The 20998-nt window shown below is 46.2% G+C and overlaps 1 protein-coding gene across 8 annotated transcripts in view; it reads left to right on the top strand.

Moving 5' to 3' along the window:
- Arhgap44 (Rho GTPase activating protein 44) overlaps nt 1-20998 on the top strand; it is a 160934-nt gene that overhangs the window by 92717 nt on the left and 47219 nt on the right. For 7 of the 8 annotated variants that reach the window (XM_006532873.4, XM_017314452.2, XM_006532871.4 and 4 more), the window contains exons 4-7: nt 3100-3176; nt 10321-10432; nt 12883-12959; nt 17040-17157. In XM_006532873.4, coding sequence (XP_006532936.1) covers nt 3100-3176; nt 10321-10432; nt 12883-12959; nt 17040-17157 — 384 coding nt within the window. Of the gene's footprint in view, nt 1-3099; nt 3177-3741; nt 3953-10320; nt 10433-12882; nt 12960-17039; nt 17158-20998 lie in introns of those variants that run through there. The other variant, XM_006532874.4, reaches the window with a different exon arrangement.

The raw sequence follows: 20998 nt of genomic DNA, 5'->3' as shown, positions 1-20998 counted from the left end.
CTGTCCCTGTGGAGTCCCACCAAAGGACTCCCATCCACTGTGGAGCAGAGGAGTCTGGACTCCTCACTGAGCCTTTCCTCTGTGATTTTGAGCTCAGCGTTTGCTCCCGTCGTTCTGTTATCCTTCTCGGACTGCACTAATATTCAGAGCACCGCCTTCCCTCAGAGCCTTTGGATTTGCTCTGACCCCTGTGTGCAGTTCTTTCTGAGCATTTCAGGCCAGTGACTTTTATTCATTGCTCTTCTCAGGCTCCATCTTATCATCAAAGATGCACCCAGGGCATCATCTCCTTCCTCTCCCATGGCTCATCACCCCACCTTGTTTTCTTCACAGTGCCTGAAGCACCATGATCACTGGTCTCTGTCACTTGTAACCAAGCTCCATGGGAACAGGGGTTTGCTCTTCACCAGCTGTGTTCTCAGTGCCTAAAACAGGGCCCGCCACATGGTAGGCGGTGATAAAAATAGACCAATGTCAGGAACAGACAGTCCATGAGTATTTGAGGCACAGGATCTGCCTGACACACTGGCCCACCAATTTAAAACAACAGGCAATTTCGTGAGAGGGCTCTGAGGTCCAGCCTGGGGTCTCCAGCGAAGTGAAGCTGCTGCTTCGTGTTGCCTGCAGAACCTTGAGGGAGTGAATGGCTTCATAAGCCTTAGCTGGTTCATTTTGAAAGTGGTGATAGCGGTGATTTTTTACCATGTGGTGACATTTGTGAGTTTAATGAGATAGTACTTGTAAATGACTGTACTGTGCTTAATTTGTGCAAGTACTAAGGAGTTTCAACCTGTGGCTGTTAGCAAGGCCCTGGGCTAGCCTCAGGTGCCCACAGAAACCTAGTCTGGTCTGAGCAAGAAGAAGCCTTGGCCTTTCGGAGCCTAAATCACACACACTGATTTCTAGGACTGAGAATTAGAGGAAAGTGGGAAGTAGTTTTCAGAGTCACATGAGAGAACACAAATACAGATATGTGTGGGGAACAGAGTATGGGAGATTTTATGCCTGAGTCATCTTACAATCCATGCCTCTTAAGCCCAGGATAATTTTAGAAAGAACAGTCATTTCAGATATGACAGGCGGATGCATCTAAACCTGGGGACACTCTGTCTTTTCTTGTCTTATTCTTGAGTTTTTGCCTGAACTCTAGAGCGGGTGACAAGTTAATTCTAAGAGCTTATCTTCAACCCGGAAAACCACAGGCTAGCTTGAAGCCTGCTACAGAATTCGTTCATTCAACAAGGATCAGGATCAGCAGGGATCCATGGCAACAGTGGGGATGTTTTTAGCAGAGGGGATGTGTTTAGCAGAGGGGATGTGTCCTTTCATATGAAGAGGAGTTTGGCAGAGGATGGGAGAAAGCAGATAAGGCCTGGGTGATGGGCAGTTGTTAGCTATAAGGTGGCTACGGAACCTATTGGTGTAGATCCCTTACCCTGGCCTCAGGGAATTCCTTTAGAAGTAGAAGTGAGTTGTAGCTTGTTGGGGATACAGCCCCTTAGCCTCCATCCTATCTGCTGCCTTTGATGGTGGGCTGTCCCATCTTCCTTGCCGTGAAGGCACCACCTCCTTTACTTCTTTCTTTGCCCCTAATGTCTTCCTTCTGGTTTCTTGATTCCTAACCCATCCACATAAATAAAAACATCACTTTTCTTTTTGTTACCCGTCCCACCCGCTTCCTGACCTTGGAATCCAAGCCCTCAGATTCACCTCCTTGTCTTTTCCATCTCCATTTTCTAGATGTAATAATAGGAAACGATGTGAAAAATAATCTCTACATACCCAGGAGGACAAGACCCAGAGACAGGAGTGATGTGTTGCTCACAGAAGGAGGGAGGATCATTGTGGCTCAGGGTTTCAGGATCCATCATGGGGAGAAGACTTGGCTGGCATCAGGGCTTGTGCTGTGACTTGCTCACATGTCAGAGGATCAGAAAGCAGAGAGCTCAGGCTGGAACTGCGGCTGACATGTAACTATCAAATGTGTATCCCTGCTGGACTGTAACGTTCACCATTCCACCATTCCATGACCAAGACAGGTTCCATTGTATTCCAGAACAGTACCACCAGCTGGGACAAACTTTTTATACACATGAACCTATATCAAAGTGTATACTGACGTTTGTAAGGAAAATAGAGAGTAAAAATGAACACACATGCAAGAGTGAGATGAGCTATGGTTAGACTTTTAGTAGAAGGGTGCACAAGAATTGAGGCACCGTCATGGCATCTGGTGAAGGCCAAGAGATGGCCTTTTACAAGGATAGGCAACATTCTCTTAGCCCATGGATACTTGAATTGTTTCCATCTTCTGGTTGTCACATGGAGGCTGCTGGTCACACTGGGGATCGTGTGTTTGCTCTGATACTTGCTTACACCTCCTAGGGACCTTTGGGCATCCCAGGAGTGGAACAGCAGCTTCTGTTAGTCTTTAAGCTGCTACTGAACTTTGCCAGAGTGAAGGACTGTTTGAAATTTCCAGTGAGAATGCTCTTCTAGGGCTGGAGAGATGGCTCAGCCATTAAAGGCTAGGCTCACAACCAAAATTAAAAGAATGCCCTTCTACACATGCTAAGCTAATGTTCATCTTCTACTTAAATCCAGGTGAGTGTGGGTGAGGGAGGCTCCTTGTTTGGATGCCTGGCTGGGTTTCCTGAGTCACTAACGAGCTGGAGCGCCTTTGCATGAGCCCGCCGGCCTTTACTGTGCACTGCAGTCCTATGTGAACACTTTTGCTCTGCTGAGTATGTGCTGTCTTGTTTATAGAATGGGGTGGGTAGTCTTATGCAGGAAAGAGCTGCATTGCTCAAACCTCCATTGGCATGGTTTTGAAATAGTCTGTTTCTCCCTTTTTGTTATCCCACTTCACCTTTAAAATGTAGGGATGGGCTCGTTCACTAAAGCAATACATTGTTTACTACGCTTCCAATTTGTGTTATCTCTTAAGTCTAGCCCTTATTAGCACTTCAAGATTAAACATGTTCTGAAGTTAGCTTATTCCACAGTTATATTAGTAAACTATCTTTCCCAGTATTTGGCTTTGTTGCTTCAGAGGATGCGGGTGGAAGATTTTCAGTGGGCCATTTCTTTCCTTTCCAGAAAAAGTTGCCTCTGACGACTCTGGCGCAGTGCTTGGTGGAGGGGTCCGCGATCCTGGGCGATGACACGCTTCTTGGGTAAGGTGACCCCATGTGTGTGCTTGTACTAAGTCTAGAGGAGTTCCCATCTGCAGTCAGGGTCTAGGACGCCTCCTGGAGCCCCAGGTGAAGGGACTCTAGTCAGCTCACAAACATGGCTCTGGCAGGCCTCGCCCTACTCCTCACTCCGTCCGCTTTGCTAAAACCCATTAGCTTACATTCCTCAAGCTAGCCAAGAACATCTATTCCCTTCTTTGCCCACGTCCTCCTTTGGTGATTGACCACCAAGGTCCAGCTATCAGAGTACTGAAGTCTAGCAATGAGAAGCCCCCTTTGGCTAATTAACTTAATTAACCTAATTAACAAGCCCCATTAGAATTAGACACCTCATTCTTTACAAGTTTTCCCCTTTACCTTTATAAACCACTATTTTCCTATAGGCCGCATCTGTCTCTTCTGTATCTAGAGCCAATCCTTGTCCTCCGGGACAATATCCCTATGTCCTCTCCATTCTTCCCTCCCCTTCTCCCTCGTCCTCTATCTCCTGCCTCCTCTGACTCTTATTCCCTGCCCTTTGTCCCTCTTGAGCAACTAAATCTTCGGGTTGGGAGCTTGGTCTTGGGCTGCTGAGCTCATAGGGATCCTTTCTCCAGAGCAATCGAGTTCTGGGTGCGGAGGGAGTTGTTGCCAGGACAAATCAAAACCCCTAGCCAAGGTGCTGTTGTTTGTGCCACGAAGGGAAGTCTGGCGAAGGACAGTGAGATCCCCGGGCTCGCGTAGAAGCCGATGGATGACCGACATTACATGTCTTGAAGGTATGTTGTTGGCAGCAAGACAAGACAAGCTCATTGGAGTTGAGAAATCGTCAGTGTCCACCCCTCAGCAGCCAGTTCAGCACCATAGGAGGCAAGAATCACAGAACAACTCTTAAGAAAGTGCAAAATAATAAACTGGAGTGATTCAGTGTAACGAATCAAAAACAAAGTCCTTGACAAAGGAAACTGAATCACGTGGGCAGAGCAGAATCAACAAAAACCAAAACCTGAACTCTTTAAAACTGAAAGCAAGCAGCTGATAAAACTTTGGTGAGCTAGAGTAGACTTTATACACGAGGGAGAGTGGATGATCTTGGAAACAACACAGTGAGGCAGAAGTCGGGGAAGCGAGAGCCCTGTTACCAGGGGCACTGGGCACTGCGCAGCTGAGCCACCTATCTAGCCAGAATACTGAGGTAGAAAGTGGAGAAGGGGAAGTTTGGAGCTGAAGATTTTGAGCTGTGGGTATGAAGGCAAACATGTCTCTTAAATAAAGGAGTGTGAAAAGTTCTGTGATCTACAGGAAGATAATCGCCATTTAAAGTCAGCCAGAGGATAAAGGTGATTGCCTCTAACAGCCTTAAGCTGATAACATTCGTGAGCTAAATAAATGTCAGGGAGTGGTCAGGGATGTGTTCCGGTACGGAGTAGGAATTCAAGAAAACTGGACGCCGTTTATGCTAAACGAAGTCATTATCGAAGAATAAAGGGAAAATACAGGATTTTCAGGCTTCGAATTAGGCCTTGCAGCGTGAATTTGAAGGTAAAGTTTGCATATCAAGTGGACTGAAGTTTCACGGAGTGGACTGTATTCAGAGGGAAGCCATGCGGTGAGTGGAACCCAGAAGAACTTGAAGTTACTGTGCTGTCCAGGAGGAAGACGTTCGTTTTCCCTCTCGCCTTCCTAGGCACCTGGGCCAGGGCCCTGCAGATCAGATTAACACCTGAGAGCTCGCCAGGACTCCCAACATGTGTAAGGCATGCACACGGGGTAGTTAGGCGATGAGTAACGGGGCGGTGGGGGTGGTGGTGGGGGGAACGTGGGCTTGTACAGCATTTTGACAAAAGAGTAGCAATGAGGAGACAAAGGGAGAGGAGTTTCTTAAGTGGCAGATTGTGGGAAGGGAAGCTGTGGGGAGGTGACAGAAGGCAGGACGAGCTGGCAAAAATTACAACGTGGGTTCCTGTGACTCTGTCTCGGGATCTGGAGGTACCTGGTGATTAATATCTGTTCTTCCAGATAGAAGTGAGGAGGGGCATGTTTGTAAACCTATTTCTTGCGTTTAGGGGAGGTAGGAGAAAGACCACAATTTTGTTGTTGTTGTCTTTTCCTATTCACCGTCACCTCCAAATAATCCTATGCCAAAGGGGCCATGATTCAGGTGGCTTACTCTCCTGTCCTTCCGTGCAAATAAAATACAGTCATTAAGTTAAAAAAAAGTCAACAGTGTAAGATTGATAAATTTGGTGGGTTTAAGCCTGGTTAAACTGAAACATTAGATGGTATCAACAGGAGACTCTGGGAGAGAGCAGTGTTTTCAGATCTTGAAGCATTTGAAAGTAAGGTAGGATATATTACCTTTAAATTTACTCAGTGTGTGTGTGTGCATGTGTGTAAGGTAAGCAAAGAGAGTAGGAGACCAGGTGTGGTGGCTCACACCTGTAATCTCAGCACTCAACAGGCTGAGGCAGGAGGATTGATACAAGTTAGAAGGCAGTCCGAGCTACCTAGTGAGTTTTAAGACCATAAGCTATCTATGATATCTTTCAAAGGGCAACCTTGAAAAAAAATTACCAGTGCACACCTGGACAGGGATAGAATGGTCATGTATATCTTCCAAACTAGAAGAAAAAGAAAAAGAGAGACCAATAGAAGGTCAAAGGAACAGAGGAAACTGAAAGCAAACCCTGCCCACAGCGGAGACAGGGTAGATAAGAAATAGCGCTGTGGTTCGGATGGGAACCGTCCCACACAGGCTCATGTGTTTGAATAGTTGGTCCCCAGCTGGTGGCTGCTGGTTTGTGAACCTTTGAGAGGTAGAGGCCAGCTAAAGGAAGAGTCGCTCTCCTGCCTGGGCCTTGAGGGTTATAGCCGGCCCCGTTCTTGTCTGGTCTCCTGGTTGTGCTGAGGCATGACCAAGCAGCTGCTCCCTGGGCTGCTTCTGCTGGGAGCTTTCAGCAGCCTGCCAATCCCACCACGGTGGACTGCACGCTTGACAACCCACAGTCCGAGGACGTCGTCCTCCGTTAAGTTGCTTCATGTCAGGTAGTCCATCAAAGCAATAAAAAAGAGAACAGAGACCACGGCGATGTTTACCTGTGTCCCCAGTCATCACAGATGCTAATGGAATAGACTGTTTAAAATACAGAGCATCGTACACATGAACTTTGTACACCTGGGCAGAAACACAGTGTCACCACAGAGTTTATAGAAAGACAGGCTGGCTACCTGTTGATCTTGTTCCTTTCCAGAATCTACTAGCACTAGAATACAGATACTTTTGTTTTCCTTAGCCATATAAACTCACAACAGTAGCTAGAGAAAAGAAAAAGGTGTCGTGGTTTTGTGATTTTTTTTTTTTCAGCCACAGGGATAACGGGGACCAGGCTGGATATGGCTCAATGTGGCATGTCCGCCTACCATCCATGAAGTCTCTGGTTTGAGCCTCAGCTCTATAAAGACAACAGGATCAAACAAGGAATTCATTGGACACAACTGAGTACAACACCCCCAGTCTCATGCACACACAGCAGCATTCGATGCACCAAGATCTGATAGAATATACTGCAAGGAATTCTCTCATGCTCAGAATGACAGCATCAGGGGCTCTGCAGTCATGGGTCTTTGAGGTGGAACAGGTTATTAAAATAATGAATGAGGATTTCAAGCATGCAGATATCCAAGGAATCCGACGCTTGCACTGTTCACATCTGCAGGAGATCTCTCTCCTCATCCACCCCCAACAGCACAGCTCCCCATGGCGGATGAACAGAAACACTTTTGAAATATCGAACAGCAAGGTACAGCAGTACCAGCCACTAAAGAGGAAGGTCTGGGGTTCCTGGGCATAACAGATGTGACACTCTTTCAGCCCCATGGCTCCAGGTTTTTCTCCTCCTGGAAAGAAAGTAGTAGAAAGAAGTGTCTTTCCTGGAGAACCTGCGAGGTTCCACGGAAGGACCTAAGGCTGTGAGGTCGTTAGAAGCAGGGAGTGCCCATGGCTCACCCTGACCATTCAGCTGATGTTTCTCACCTGTGCCTCAACCCCCTCTCATGCTCCAAGCTTGCCATCCCCACCCTTAAACAGAAGCAGACTCACGCTTTCCTAATGCATCTGAAGAAAGCCTAACCTCAATCAATCCAGGAGAGAAATAGGATTTGAAAGAACTGGCATTGGGAAGGTTTTAGGTGAGCCGCTGGGTATATTTTCAAATGATTGGGCAGGCGGTGCAGCCATGAAATCAAAAAGGTATTGGTATGTGACGTTTACGAGGCAGGAACATTCAGAAATCAAAAGCAAATTGGAAGAAATGAAAACAAATGACTGCAGATGCAAAATTCTCAGCCCAAGATGATTTGGGGGAAATGATCCAGAAAATGGAGCATGAAGACAAAGATGTGGCATAGACAAACTTGGAGAATTAGGAAGCGGTTCCAGAAGTCATGCTTCAATGGCAGGGGGTTTAAGAAAGAGAGGAAGAAATTATAATGATAATAAAAAGAATAATCTAAAAACATTTTCCAGATGGAAGGGCTGGAGTTCCTAACTGGAAGGGCCTGCTGAGCTCCTACAGCAGTGGAAAACATTAATCAGAGCTCGGGGTTTGGGATCCTGAACAGTAGTGGCTGAACGCTGCACAACCTTCTGGAACTAAGCATTGTACTGTTAACAGAGAACCAGAATCACGATGCTTCCCGATCCACCAAAAGCAGCAAAGGAAGCTAGCAAGTTAAAACAGCCTCCCCAACAGAAGGAGACACTGCTCAGTGCTGTACCCAAGGCCCAGTGCTCAGTGCTGTACCCAAGGCCTGGCCAGTGGAAGCATCGAGAGGGATTTGAGAACTGTGGCCCTAAAACATGCCTTCACTTCCTGAGGAGGGTGAACAACACGGGCAGAGCCATGGCAAAGCCCAGAGATGCTGGAGGAAGACTCTAGGGAGACAGCTGTGTCTGAGGGACCAAAGGGAATAAACTCAAGGGTGGCACGTGTCCAGCAGGGGTGAGCTCAAGAAGGCATGGCTCATACCTAGTAATGTTTAGTGCCCTGAGCCAGTTGGAAGAGTGGCCGGTGTTTGGGACTCAGTCAGGCACACAGCAAGCAAGCCTGAGTGCAGAGCCCAGTGCTCAGGATGCAATAACTGTGCAGCTTAACTCCAGTACTGGTGGAGTAAGCCCTTCTCTTAAATCTTGAGACTAGTTTGTACAGTTTGGGATTTTTATAGTTTTAGAATAGTTACGTAGCTTTTATGGGGTGTCTTTAATATATATATATTTAAAATGCTTCAAAGACTCCAAATTTTAAAAGCTTCGATTTGGGGAGATTGTAGAGGTGACTCAGTGGTTAAGAGCACTGGCTATTCTCCCAGAGAGAATCCAAACTTAATTCCCAGCATCTACATGGCAGTTTACAACTGTCTGTAATTCTAGTTCTGACGCCCTCTTCTGGTCTCCATAGGCACTGCACGTATATCATGAACAGAAGAAGAGAAACACCCATAGACAGAAAATAATAATTTAAATAATAAAATAATAAAAATTTTAAAGTTTGGATTTTTGAATGACAATAGGTAGCCTACAATATATAGTAAGATATAAATAATGTAAATAAACAGAGAATGAGGAAATGTGAATACAAATTATTAGTTTATATAGTTAGGGGGTCAACAACTAATGCTTAACATTGTACAAGTTAAGAAGTAGCAGAAGGAGTGTGAAGGAAAGTGCCAGAAAGCTAGGTTGAAAGCACCCGTGTAAAGGTGCAAGACTAAAACCACAAGCTGGAAGTTGACACTTACAGTAAGTGATAGGTAGAGAATTAGAGCCCATTTTTCATTTCCCTCCAGATGTATGAGTATATAAAGAATTGCAAATAAATTCAAATAACTAGATCCCAGTTCAGAAGTAGCCAAGGACGTGAGGGATATTCCATGGACCCTGGGTCTTGGAGAGCCTGAGAGAGATGGCATACAGATTCACCAAGTTGATAGGAATCAAGATGTCCATATTCAGAGTCATGAGGCACAGAGCAGTGGAAACCCTCAAACATAAGAAAAGAGGCTGGGCATGAATGTGTATGTATGCAGATGTGATATATGATATATGGTATATGCATACATATGAGCTATGCATACATACATATATACATACATACTACAGCAGTGTGTGTGTGGTCGCCAAAATCTTTTGATCATGGAAAAGCTTAACATGGAGGTAGGCATGTTCATAGAAAGGAACTCCACATAACAAAGTGATGAATTTCCCATAAGCAAATATGAACAAGTCCTAAAAATCAATGCGTGTGAAAAGCAAGTAGAGCCGAGGAAGCTCACTAGTAGTGTTCTTGCTGGGTGTGTGTAAGCCCTGGGTTCAGTCCCCGCACTGGGGAAAGAGCCATGTATGCAAGATAAACTGACTATAAAACCAATGCTGGAAACATTTTTGGCCAAATGGTAGCATCATATTATGTACAAACCATGTTAGAATAGAGAAGGCATTCTGTAAGCTGAGAATAAATTGTGTTCTTATTCTTTTGTTGATATTTAAAACATACCTGAGTTTCAATGAACATTGTACGGTGTAAAGAGGACAGCCATTTGGGAGAAACTAACATCTTTGAAATAGTCCCTTTTCTCAGAAAATGGACTTTCTCTTTGTTATGTTGCCTACTATTTGGTCAGTCTTGGGCAATCTGTAGGGTGACTTTCTGGCTTTTTCCATATACACACTAAATATTCACTGTGTTCTAAGTAAGTTTTTGTGGCTTAGGAGAACGGTCCTAGTGGAATTGAGTTTTAGGTATATGTTTGAAGGTGTGGTGTGTTCGAGGACCCATCTTACCTGCTCTCTCCGGCAATCCCAACCGAGAGAGGAAGCAATTGAATCCCAATGCTGGCGGATTGAGCTTGGGTGATCCTGTTTCCCCCTCCCTCCCCCCCATTTCTCATAGTTCCCATGCATCCCCATTGTCCCTGGCAGTCCCTCAGCAGTGTTTGGAGTAGGGGATAACTTCAGACATGGAGTCAGTGGGAGCAGCTTGGCCACCGGTAGCCATAGGAACCAGCCAGCTTATTGACACTGACTTGGAGCATGACTCTGCCTGATGTGGCGGTCCAGGATATTCAGGATGCCTTCCCCCCTTGCTTGCAGGAAGATGCTGAAGCTCTGCGGAGAGACGGAGGACAAGCTAGCTCAGGAGCTGATCCACTTTGAGCTGCAAGTGGAGAGGGATGTGATCGAGCCCCTGTTCCTGCTCGCTGAGGTGAGGCTGAGCCTGGGACAGTGACAGTCTTTTCATGTCCAGCCCTCCACTGTTTCCTTCCTTCTCGCCAGCCGCTGACCTTGTCTTCCGTCAGGATGCATCATGACCACACCATGATCAAGATTTCCAAGGACGGTGGAGCTTTCAGCTTCTTTCCCTCCCCCACTGTCTTCTCTGTTCACCTTCGAATGGATAAGCATACAAAGCCAGGCAGACTCACACCCATCACCCCGGCCCCTCCCAACGCCCCGTTCCCTGCCCATCTCCAGTCTTTAGCAACTAGTGTCATGAATGGCAGCTTCCTCCATAGGAGTCTGGGGAGCTGATGTAAGAGCATCTTAAGGTCTCTTTGCTTGGTGTCCTTTTCTTCCTGGATTATACAGGATATTAAATTAAACGATTTTATTAGAAAGCTATCTTAACGTCTTTGTGGCAGTTTCCCTAGTTCCCATCTCACGCAGCTTTATCCGCTGAGATAAACCGCGGAGGTTTATGGGCCTCTCAGTGTGGATCTCTCTGTTGCATTTCACTGGCCATACAAAACCTAACAGTTGCTCTGTGTGAGAGATGGAGCTGTCTGTCCCTGTGCTGTGAGCTAGCCCCTAGCCTTCTCCAGCCATGACACACATCGAATGTGGTTATTAGTGCAACCCGGGAGACTCAGACTTAATCCTAGTTGTCTTCTGCCCATTTAAATTTAAACTGACGTCATCTCACACGACTAGAAGTTTTAGAAGCTCTGTAATGTTGCCCAGTCCACATCTGGTTTCATCTCTAGATCACCTTCAGCATGTCCTTGTCTCTCCTGTATTCTTTCTGAGACAGAGGTATAAATAAATAATTGGGTATGAACCTAAAGGAGATGGAAGAATAAATTGACACGGTGCTTTGACGGCTCAGCATAGAACAGCTGTAAGCCCTTGGATCACACACTGTGGATGGAATCAATTAACCATTGACCTTATTCCCATCTGCCCCTGGCGGGAACACTCCTGAGAGGCACCTGCTCCTTATAAGGCTCTGGCCAAAGCCTGAAACAACCCCAAAAGTGTGTGTGTTGGGGTGAGGTGGGGGAGACACAAGACTCAGCAGGGAACTCAGGCCCCTGGCTGAGACTTGAACCACACTCTGCCTCCCAGCCCTGCCCCCCAGCTCTGTGCATGCTTGGGATGCTTCTTGCTGTTGAGCTGTCCTCTCCATGCATCCCTCAGTCCAGCTCAGCTGAGTGGGCAGAAAGCCTCTCCCTCACGGAGCACTGGGTTCTCTCACATCCCCCCACCCCCACGCTTCCCCCGAGTGTTAAAAAAAAAAAAGCCTGAGCCCCAAGATGATTTCCATGCAATTCATAGCCAATTTTCCTTTTTAATTTTCCCATCCTGCCCTACTTTTGCTGGGCCCGAAATCAAAACCCTGCACTGTAGTCTTCAAGGAAGTCATTTTTAGAAAGAGAAATATAAAAAGAGCATCCACATACAACCAATATGGAAGAAGCCCTTGCAGGAACTCCACGGAGGCCGAGTTATTCCCTGCTGACTGTGGGAAACCTTGCTTTATTTCTATAAATATGCTAACATGGCTCCTTTGTTTCCATAAATATAAACTGTATGTCCTAGTGGTAGCCCTCAGCAGATGCTTGGCATCGCGGGTCTGCTAAGGCCACAGTTTCTCTGAGCTCAACTGTTCACTTGAGTTAGGTCTGCTAGCACTCAAATGGTAGTGTGCCCTTCCTTACTCCTGCTTTTGGCCCTTATGGAAGTAGACACAGAAGCCATTGGCTCTGTTTCTGTTGTTGTTGTTTTGTTTTGTTTTGTTTCTTATTTGTTTGTTTCTGGTTTGGCTAAGAGCAGGAGTGTGGCTAAGAGCAGTGCTTCCCTGGGCAAGCAGAGATACGCAGAACCTAGAAATGTCCCCAGGTAATGAGGGGCCTGCTGGGTGTCCCGGGGAGAAAGAACAGGTACAGCTTAGGGATTTAAGGAATTGAATATTTCATCTCCTACTGGTCAAGAGAACAGTGTTCTATGTATGCAGGATAAGTACTAGTTCTAGAAATGCAGTGGGCAGCTTGGGGTGAGGACACTATACTGTGTCCTTTAGATGTGGGGGACAACTCTCAGGTGGATTTTCACACCACACACACACACACACACACACACACACACACACACACAGTGGCGAGGGAGGGAGGAAAGCAGTAGCTATACTAGATGATAAATCCAGGAGCTTGACATTAGATTGTAAACATGAAACATAATTGCTACTTGTGGATGACTGGATTCAAGACAGTGGCGAAGGGGAAAAGGTTTTACTCTGAAAACAAGGACCGGGAGACTTGCAGCAAACATTCAGGTGACTGCCAGTAATTCTTCCAGCATTCTCTGAGAGCCTAGCTCTTCCGATATTAACCTTGACCTTGGGTTTGACTGTGTGTCTCCTCTCTTCTGGAACTACAGGTGGAAATTCCAAATATTCAAAAGCAGAGGAAACATTTAGCCAAGCTGGTGCTTGACATGGACTCTTCCCGGACCAGGTAAGAGTCCTCCCTCTCCCTCCTCCCTCCTCCCTCCTCCCTCCTCCCTCCTCCCTCCTCCCTCCTCCCTCCTCCCTCCTCCCTCCTCCCTCTGAAGAGACCAGGTAGAGTCTCTTCCCTTCCTTTGCAGCCTCGCTGACGGGACCGTGATATTTGGGGGTGGGAGCAGGTTTGTGTGTGTGCATGGGGGTAGATCTCATCTGTTAAGTTTCTCTTACTACCTCCTGTGTACCAGGCACTGGAGGTAACAGCAGACACCAGAAACGTGGGTTCCCTGCCCATCTGGAGGCTACAGTTGAATCTGAAGGCAGACCTTGGGCAGGAGGACAATTTTAGGCAGCCATCTATTGAAGAAGAAGATCACACTGGCTATTTTTGGAAAGGAACAGTAGAGGAAGAGGCACCAGCATCAGATGGGGAAACAGAAGAGTGCTTTTTTGAATAGATGGTTGGTCAGAATCTATACAACCAGAAGGAGGCAACGGTGCAAAGATGTGGGGGAAACTGTCTAAGCAGAAGGGATGGTGCACAGGGCCTAGGGTGGTGTAATTTTGGGGTGCAGGAAGAAGGTGCCTGACCTAGGGAAGAGTGGGCATGAGAACCAAGAGGCAGAACAGAGATACATTATGTGTGCATCAAGGAGATGTGTGCATTTCTCATTCTGGACATGTGTCCACTACTAAAGTGGATGGTGTAAAGGGAGAGTCCCTATGATAGCCCTTCTGTGAAGCAACTCCAAGGCCATTCTGTACCTGCTACTCACACTACAAACTTCCTGTAGTTTCAGGAGATCAGTGCCAGAGGCCCTGATGTTGACTGTGGCTATTACAGGTGGACATGGTACATACTGCCTTTTATCCTTACAGTGTTCTCTGTGTGTGTGTGTGTGTGTGTGTGTGTGTGTGTATGTGTGTGTGTGTGTGTGTGTGTGTGCGCGCGTGTGCATGTGCACACACAAACCTAAGTTAAATGAGCAAAAGTTCACACACACTGGTCTAGAAGGAACTGTTTATTCCGTAAGTCCTTTGTAATTCAGTCTGAATCACTTTTTCTCATTTTACTTTTATGAAACAAGCAAAACCAGAAAGCTCTTGGGCAGAGGGATTTAGGATTAAGAGCCTGCCAGTAGGGTTCACAAATCAGGAAACAAGATCCAGGCATGCTCTTTTGTAGACCCATGGCCTTGGATGAATCACTTCTTAGAAAGTCGCTTGGCAGATTACTGTAGGTAGCTCAGGCCCCTCGTGCTCTCCGCTGGCTTTTCTTCATGAGTCTGGTTTAGTAACTGATGAGAGGACTGACCCAAACCCCCGTGATACTGACGCTCCAGTCAGTTCAGTGACGGTCTTTAGGGTGACATGGACATCCTCAGTAAAGGTTCTTGCTCTTGTCCCTTGAGGCTGAGTGGCTGCATGCAGTCTGGGCTTATCTGCCTTGTAGGACTTTGCTGACAGCCACATCAAGCAACCAGCCAACCACTGCTTCCTGCCATCTCCCTTCAAGCTGCACACTTAGTCAGCGAGGAACAGCTGTCAGGATACAGCCATGAAATTCACACTGACTTCCGGAGTGATAGTGAATAGCAGGAATCACAAATTACATTCCTGAGGTGGCTGGTTCTCAGCATCCCCCCACCTCCACACTCTTTCCCCATTCAGCCACATTTGGTGGGTCCTAACATGGGTGACGAGCTGCGTCTGGCCGTGAAGGCATTCTTCCCTCCTGGCTGCTGCCCGTGTACTATATACCCCAGTGCTTCTGCGCGGAGCCCCCTTAAAGTCATTTTTATCTATCCTCACTCAGCACATCTTGGTCAATACTTCCATGACTAGGTCTTTGAATTTTAGTACTACACTAGTGAATCTGTCAGATCCATCTTACTTATTCAACCTTTAATGAGGATTGAATCAAACACATGGCATTTGTCAGTGTTAAAGTAATTCTGTTCTGTTTGCTGCAAGTCAATGAAATAGATCTAAATATACTGACAGAAAACTGGTGTGAGCATTGAGATCTGAACTGCAGCCCTTAAGGTCCCCCCCCCCCCAGGCCCCCAACCCCCGCCTCACCTATACACACATTTTAAAGCATCTATTGGCTGGTTCTTAGGTAGCTTGGTCAGGTGGTGGCTCTCTCTTGATCCTATAATCAACATGGATGTGTATTTGTTATCTCATATAACTTACAGCTATGTTTTCCCATGTTTTGTATGACCCAAGTCCCTCAGTACTCTAATGCCTTTACTTACAATAGCTGACTCTGGATAGTTGCTGTCAGTCCACAAATGGGTCTTTTATGTAGAGCGCATCTCTATAGGAAGAGTCATCGGGGATTCCTGCTAGCTTCTCTTACTGTTTCAGCTTAGAGCAATCGCTTTTCAAATTTCTCTAAATGATTATCTTGGAATCAGTGTAGTGCTCAGGGCTTGGGTCCTCCTGGTAGAATGTAACCAGCCCAGCATCTGAGAGCCTTTGTACAATGGTTTTCCTTGTTGCATTCTGACAGGCTGAGATACCTTCATTTTGTCACTTTCTGCTATTAATGCCCCCTTGAATCCTATACCCCCACATTCTTATGTTTGTCCTACAGATAAGAACAACAACCCAGCAGAACTACCAGTTAGCTATCTGTTCATTAGATTTTTCACTTAATTCTGGGGCAGGGGAAGTTGTTGTCCTGGTATTTGGACCCCTCAATTGCCAGGCTGTACATGATCTGGGGGCTGGGGGAAGGCCCTTGTTTGGCCTGTACTTATATTGTATTTAAAAGAAAACCTCTCATCTTGGTCACATTTCCATCAGGGAACTTCCCAGGAAGATTTCTCAATTCTCTTGTCAGTCGAAACACCTGGCAGCCCGTGACCACATCCCTACGTGAGCTCCAGCAGTCCGTCTCAGACAAGGCATCTTCCCACCCATTTCCCCAACCCCTCATCTTCCTGCTTTCTCAGACTGAAGTCAGACTTAGCAGCCATCTGTCATTCTGACTGCCCCACTGTGCTCCTCACGGGCTAGAAATAGCTCTCCAGGTGAACATAAAAGATCCAGCAAGCAAGTTACAATAATGGACTGTCCTGTCCTTTCTCCTGCCTGCTGGTCCCTGTGAGTGGGTGAGATCTCTGCCTCCCCAGAAGAGGAACCCTGCAGAGAGCCCTTTCTTCTTGCGAGACCATTCTGTCCTTTCTGTCTTTCCCTGATGTCAACTCCAGCAACGAGACACAAGGGTTAACATTTATTTTCCCTTCTATGTTTCCTGAGTGTCTTCCTCATGCGGCCAGGGCTCTCCCTGCCCCGATGTGTCTTTACAGAATTAATATGTGGCTGCAAAATGTGGGCCTGATGCTATTGCAGTTTTCCCAGTGTGGAGTTTTTTTTTAACCTTCGAATTGGCTTTTAGGTCTGTCAGTGTTTCCTTTAATCCCATCAGTCTTTCTTCCTTTTAGCCTCACACCCATTATTGGCTTCAGCCAGTTAGGTGCATTCAAACCGAGGAGCCTGTGAGGAACTTAAATGAATGGTAGTGACCAAACTGAAAAAGGCAGTGCTAGTCAAAATATGGGCTGCGTTGCAGTTCACTGTGGTGGGCCTGATTAAGTTTCAAATATCTTGTAACGAAGTCTGAGTGAGATGCTGGGTATGTTAGTTAGTTTGGTTTAACCATCCTGCATCCTGTTCTTATATCAGCAGCTCATGCATTGCTCCATAAATGTCAACAATTGTCATTTGTCAGCGAAAAGAGGACAGCTCTGGTGACTGTCATTTGGCTTTAGTGTGTGGAAGGTCATAGAGGACACAGTGGCAAACTGTGGGATGTTGGTCCTGTGGGTAGGGTCGCCTCATCCTCAGCTTCACTCATTTCCGCTGTGGAAAGGTGAGCCTCTCACCGAGTGTGGCACTGGTGTTTCCTGGCCAATCCTGGCTAACAACTGGCCAGGTATTTCTTCAGCATTCGGCCATATCACCTGGGCTCCACCTGGGCTCCACCTGGGCTCCACCTGGGCTCCACCTGGGCTCCACCTGGGCTCCACCTGAGCTCCACCTGTCTCATGTGTATCCTTTTTTCTCTCTTGTTTTCTGTCAGGTGGCAGCAGACTTCCAAGTCTTCAGGGCTTTCCAGCAGCCTTCAGCCTGCGGGTGCCAAAGCCGATGCCCTCAGGGAGGAGATGGAGGAGGCTGCCAACAGAGTGGAGATTTGCCGGGTACCTGTCCCCCTTGCTCTTCTTTCCCGGGATAGGCTGAGGAGTCCTTAGGGATTGACTGTGTTGGTCAGTGGAGTTTCCTTAAAACTCGGCTGGTGATGTTCCAGTCAGTTGAAGTGTCTCCATTGCCTCCTCCTATCTCCAGAGAGTACAGGATGAGCTCAGACTCGGAGCTGTGAGGGTGACCAGAATTTGGAGGCCCAGACTGTCATTGGAGATCTGACACTGTGAGCAATGAGGGCATGTCCTTCATTTTTGTGGGGAGCTTTAGGGCAACTGAGTTCCAGAGAGTACAGTGGTAGGTGTCAAGGTCAAGTGAGAATTTAGACTGAGCCTCAAGTCCTGTGATATGAAAATGTTTCTTCTCTTGTTTGCTTTTTAATACTACCCGAGTCACTGTATCCACCATATAGCTATTGGGAGACAGCTCAAATGTTAGCTATAGAGATCAACAAAGAAAACAAATTTTCTTTTTAAGAGAGAAGGGCTTATTCTAAGAACTGGGATCCTGTACTTATATGGGATTATGTCATTCATTGCACACATTACTGTTCCAATCTACTATACCCGCCCATACGTACACACTGTGTAGGACACAATGAGTCATAGACCATTCATAGCGCCGCTGTATATATTTACGTCTCTTCACATGTCTTTGTGTTAGGTTGGGTCCCTAAGAAAGTTAAACTGGTGAAAACTATGCTTAGACCCAAATATTAGACAACTCACTTCTACAAATACATTACATTCGTATTATGTGTTGGCTCTGTACATGCGTGCATGCGCATACGCGTGCGCATGTGTATCGAATGCAGGGCTATGTCATGCTAGGCAAGCAGTCTGCCACAAAGCTGTATCCTCAGCCTTCCCAGGCAGTTTTAAAGAAAGGGACGCTTTGCTTGCAGATGGCTGTGGCTTTCTTGCCTGGTTCATTGACTCTTGCAGCCACACCGTGTAGGTAGCATTGACCTCACGTTCACATGACATTCAGTAGTTCTCTGGGATTTGAAGCTTTGAAGAATCATTTTTAAAAAAATCCTCGGTCTCCCAGGCTGCCATCCTGTAAAAACCAAGCCGAGAACTACAAATGCCTCAGATCCCAGATTCACTGTGGTTGAGGCAGACAGCCCACTTGTGCTTCTGGGTCAGTGGCAGATCCAAGCTGCTGCGCTGTTTCTGAAGTGTAAGTCTCTCTCCTGCGGATTTGGACATGATGTATATACTTTTTCTGTTGTATAGCCTGCTACTCAGTTTAATAGCCTTTTTATTTTAGGGCAGGAGGGTTATTTAACAAACTTTATTACTTTTACCAAATGCTATAAAGATAGGTTAATAAGAAATTAGAAAATCTTTCTCACAAGTCAGGTCATACACATAATTAATCTAATTTTAATGTATATTATATATTATTTTAAAATTCATAATATGAGTTATTTTATGATATTTTCTGATATTGTAGTTATAACAATTTCTCCCTTCCCTCTCTCCCTCCAATCCTTCTCATGTACTCTTCCTTGTGCGCTTCAAATTCATGGCCACTTTTTACATTGTTGTTGCATGCAAATATGTATCTGTATATACATGTATAGCCTCTAATACGTAAATATACCTTGCTTATTCTGTACAGTGTTACTTGTATGCATGTTTTCAGGACTGACCGTTTGGTACTGGAGAACTTCCCTGGGGAAGACTAGTTCTCCAGGTCTCGGCATCCCCTAGTGGCCTGCAGTTCTTTGTGTAGGGTTGAGGCCTTGCAGGTGCTCTTCACCCACTTTGGCATGTCTGTTGATGCTATCCTTGTTCAGCTCACATTTGGGTGGTCATGTCCATGAGACTTCATGGGTGCAGCTTCTGATGTTACCAGGAGACCCAATCTCACAGCAAATTCCCTGATCCTGATGGATAAAAGGAGAGGTAGTAGACAGGGAGATAGCTCAGCTGGTAGAGCACCTGCTGTACACAAGGACCATAATGTTGATCTTCCACATGGAAGGTTAGGTCTAGCACTGTATGCTTACAGCGCTGTGTTTGGAGTGGAGCACGGGGAGACAGATCGCTGAAGCTGGCCAGCCAGCCAGCCTAACCAGACCATGTGTGTTTACATGTCACGTGCTGTGTGTATGATGTGTATGTATACATATAGATATGGAGGGCTGCAGTTGTGGTCATGGCTGCTGTGTCACTTTCTTTAGAGATGGTGTTTCTTACAGACATGGTCAATTAGAATGCAAGGCAAGTCTGCAAAATGAAGGAACAGTTCTGGCGTGGAGTTGTTCAGAGTCAAGACCAGAATCGACCTGGCAGGAAACTGAGTATGTGACTTGAAAGGATACCCAGGAATTTCTTACAGCTGTGTGCAAACAGTGGGAGCTTCCGAAAAGCGAGTCAGGGATGCTTAGAAAGATAAAACTGGCCCATGTCAGTGATTTCTCTCTCTCAAATCTTTTGATTTTTGCCTTGGTTTTAGACCTTTAAAATAAGTTATAAAGTAGTAAAAACCACTTTAATTCTGTTTTGAGAGGACCTTTAGCGTCACAGCAAGAAGAAGCTGTGGTTCCCATATAAAGGTGGTTCCCATGCCCTGTCTATAACAGCTCCCTCGGCCTGCATCAGTTCACGCTGGGCTCACTACTGGGTTGTACTTTGAGTGGATGTGGACACATGTGTGATGTGTGTCTGACATTAGAATAGTAGAAGGATCACCCCGAGTTCTGCTAGCTCCTCATCTTCCTGCGGTCTCTGTCAGTTTGCAGACTTCAGAACTCAGATAGCTGCCCTCAGGGAGCAGACATTCCACACTGGCAGCTTGCCCTTTACACTGGGCATGTGGGTTTCCTTTAAGCTGCCTTGTGGCTTAGAAGCTCACATTTGAAATTGTGAATGGTGTGCGTTTCCTTGGTGTGACACAGATCATTTATCCATTCAGCTCCCCGGGGGCATCTTAGTTGCAGCCGAGGGTTGGCAATTACAAACACAGATGCTGTTCCTATATGTGAACCCAGTTTCATTTCCTTCTCGAGTCCCAAGCAGCAGCAAGGAGCCTTCCTGTTGCTCCTTGTCCGTCTCATCATCCAGTGTTGTCAGTAGCTGAGAGTTTTGGCCCCTCTCAAAGGGGTGTGTCAGAACACTGTTTATAACTTCTCTTCTTATTTAAAAGTCCTCAATAACGATGTTAGAATTGCTTCCTATGCTTGTTTGCCCTGGGTCCGTTTCCTTGAGGATGACTCTATTCAGATCTTATGCCCATTTTAAATTCTTAATTAAAAACAACTAAGCGAGACACTTAAAAGGGAAAATATCTGGTTTTTATATAAGTTTCCTATAGATAATAATAATTTCTCCGACATACAATAGCTGTATACAAATAGTTACAAAGTTATCCTTGTTTTTATAATGATAAATGGGAAACATTAGAATCCTGCGATTGACCACGGTCTTTTATGTCGCTCTTTTGTTGAAGTGGTTTGGGTAAAATAACGTTGGGAATAGACTGTGAGAGCCAAAGAAAGCACGTGTTTTCATAGAACTGGTATTTCCCCATCTGCCTTCATTTGATATTAATCAAAACATACTGTTGGCCATTTGGCTTTTGGAAGGCAGATATGATTCTCCACACTCAGCCCTCCCTTCATGTGCAGCAGGAAACAAAGGGAGGAGAATCTCCTCGGCAGAGGCCGGAGTGTGCTGGGACATGCCGAGCTCTGGAACCGAGACTGTGTCCCTGCTCTGTGGGAAGCAGGCTCTGTCTGATCTCAGGTAGCAGGCTGTGTCTAGTAGACATGCCAGCTCCTGCTAGAGGAACAGTCTCACCTCCACCCTCTGTTTTCACATTGTGTGGGTG

This window comes from Mus musculus, chromosome 11 (assembly GCF_000001635.26).
Source record: "Mus musculus strain C57BL/6J chromosome 11, GRCm38.p6 C57BL/6J".
Lineage (NCBI taxonomy): Eukaryota > Metazoa > Chordata > Mammalia > Rodentia > Muridae > Mus > Mus musculus.
This window is presented reverse-complemented; position numbering and strand designations above follow the sequence as displayed.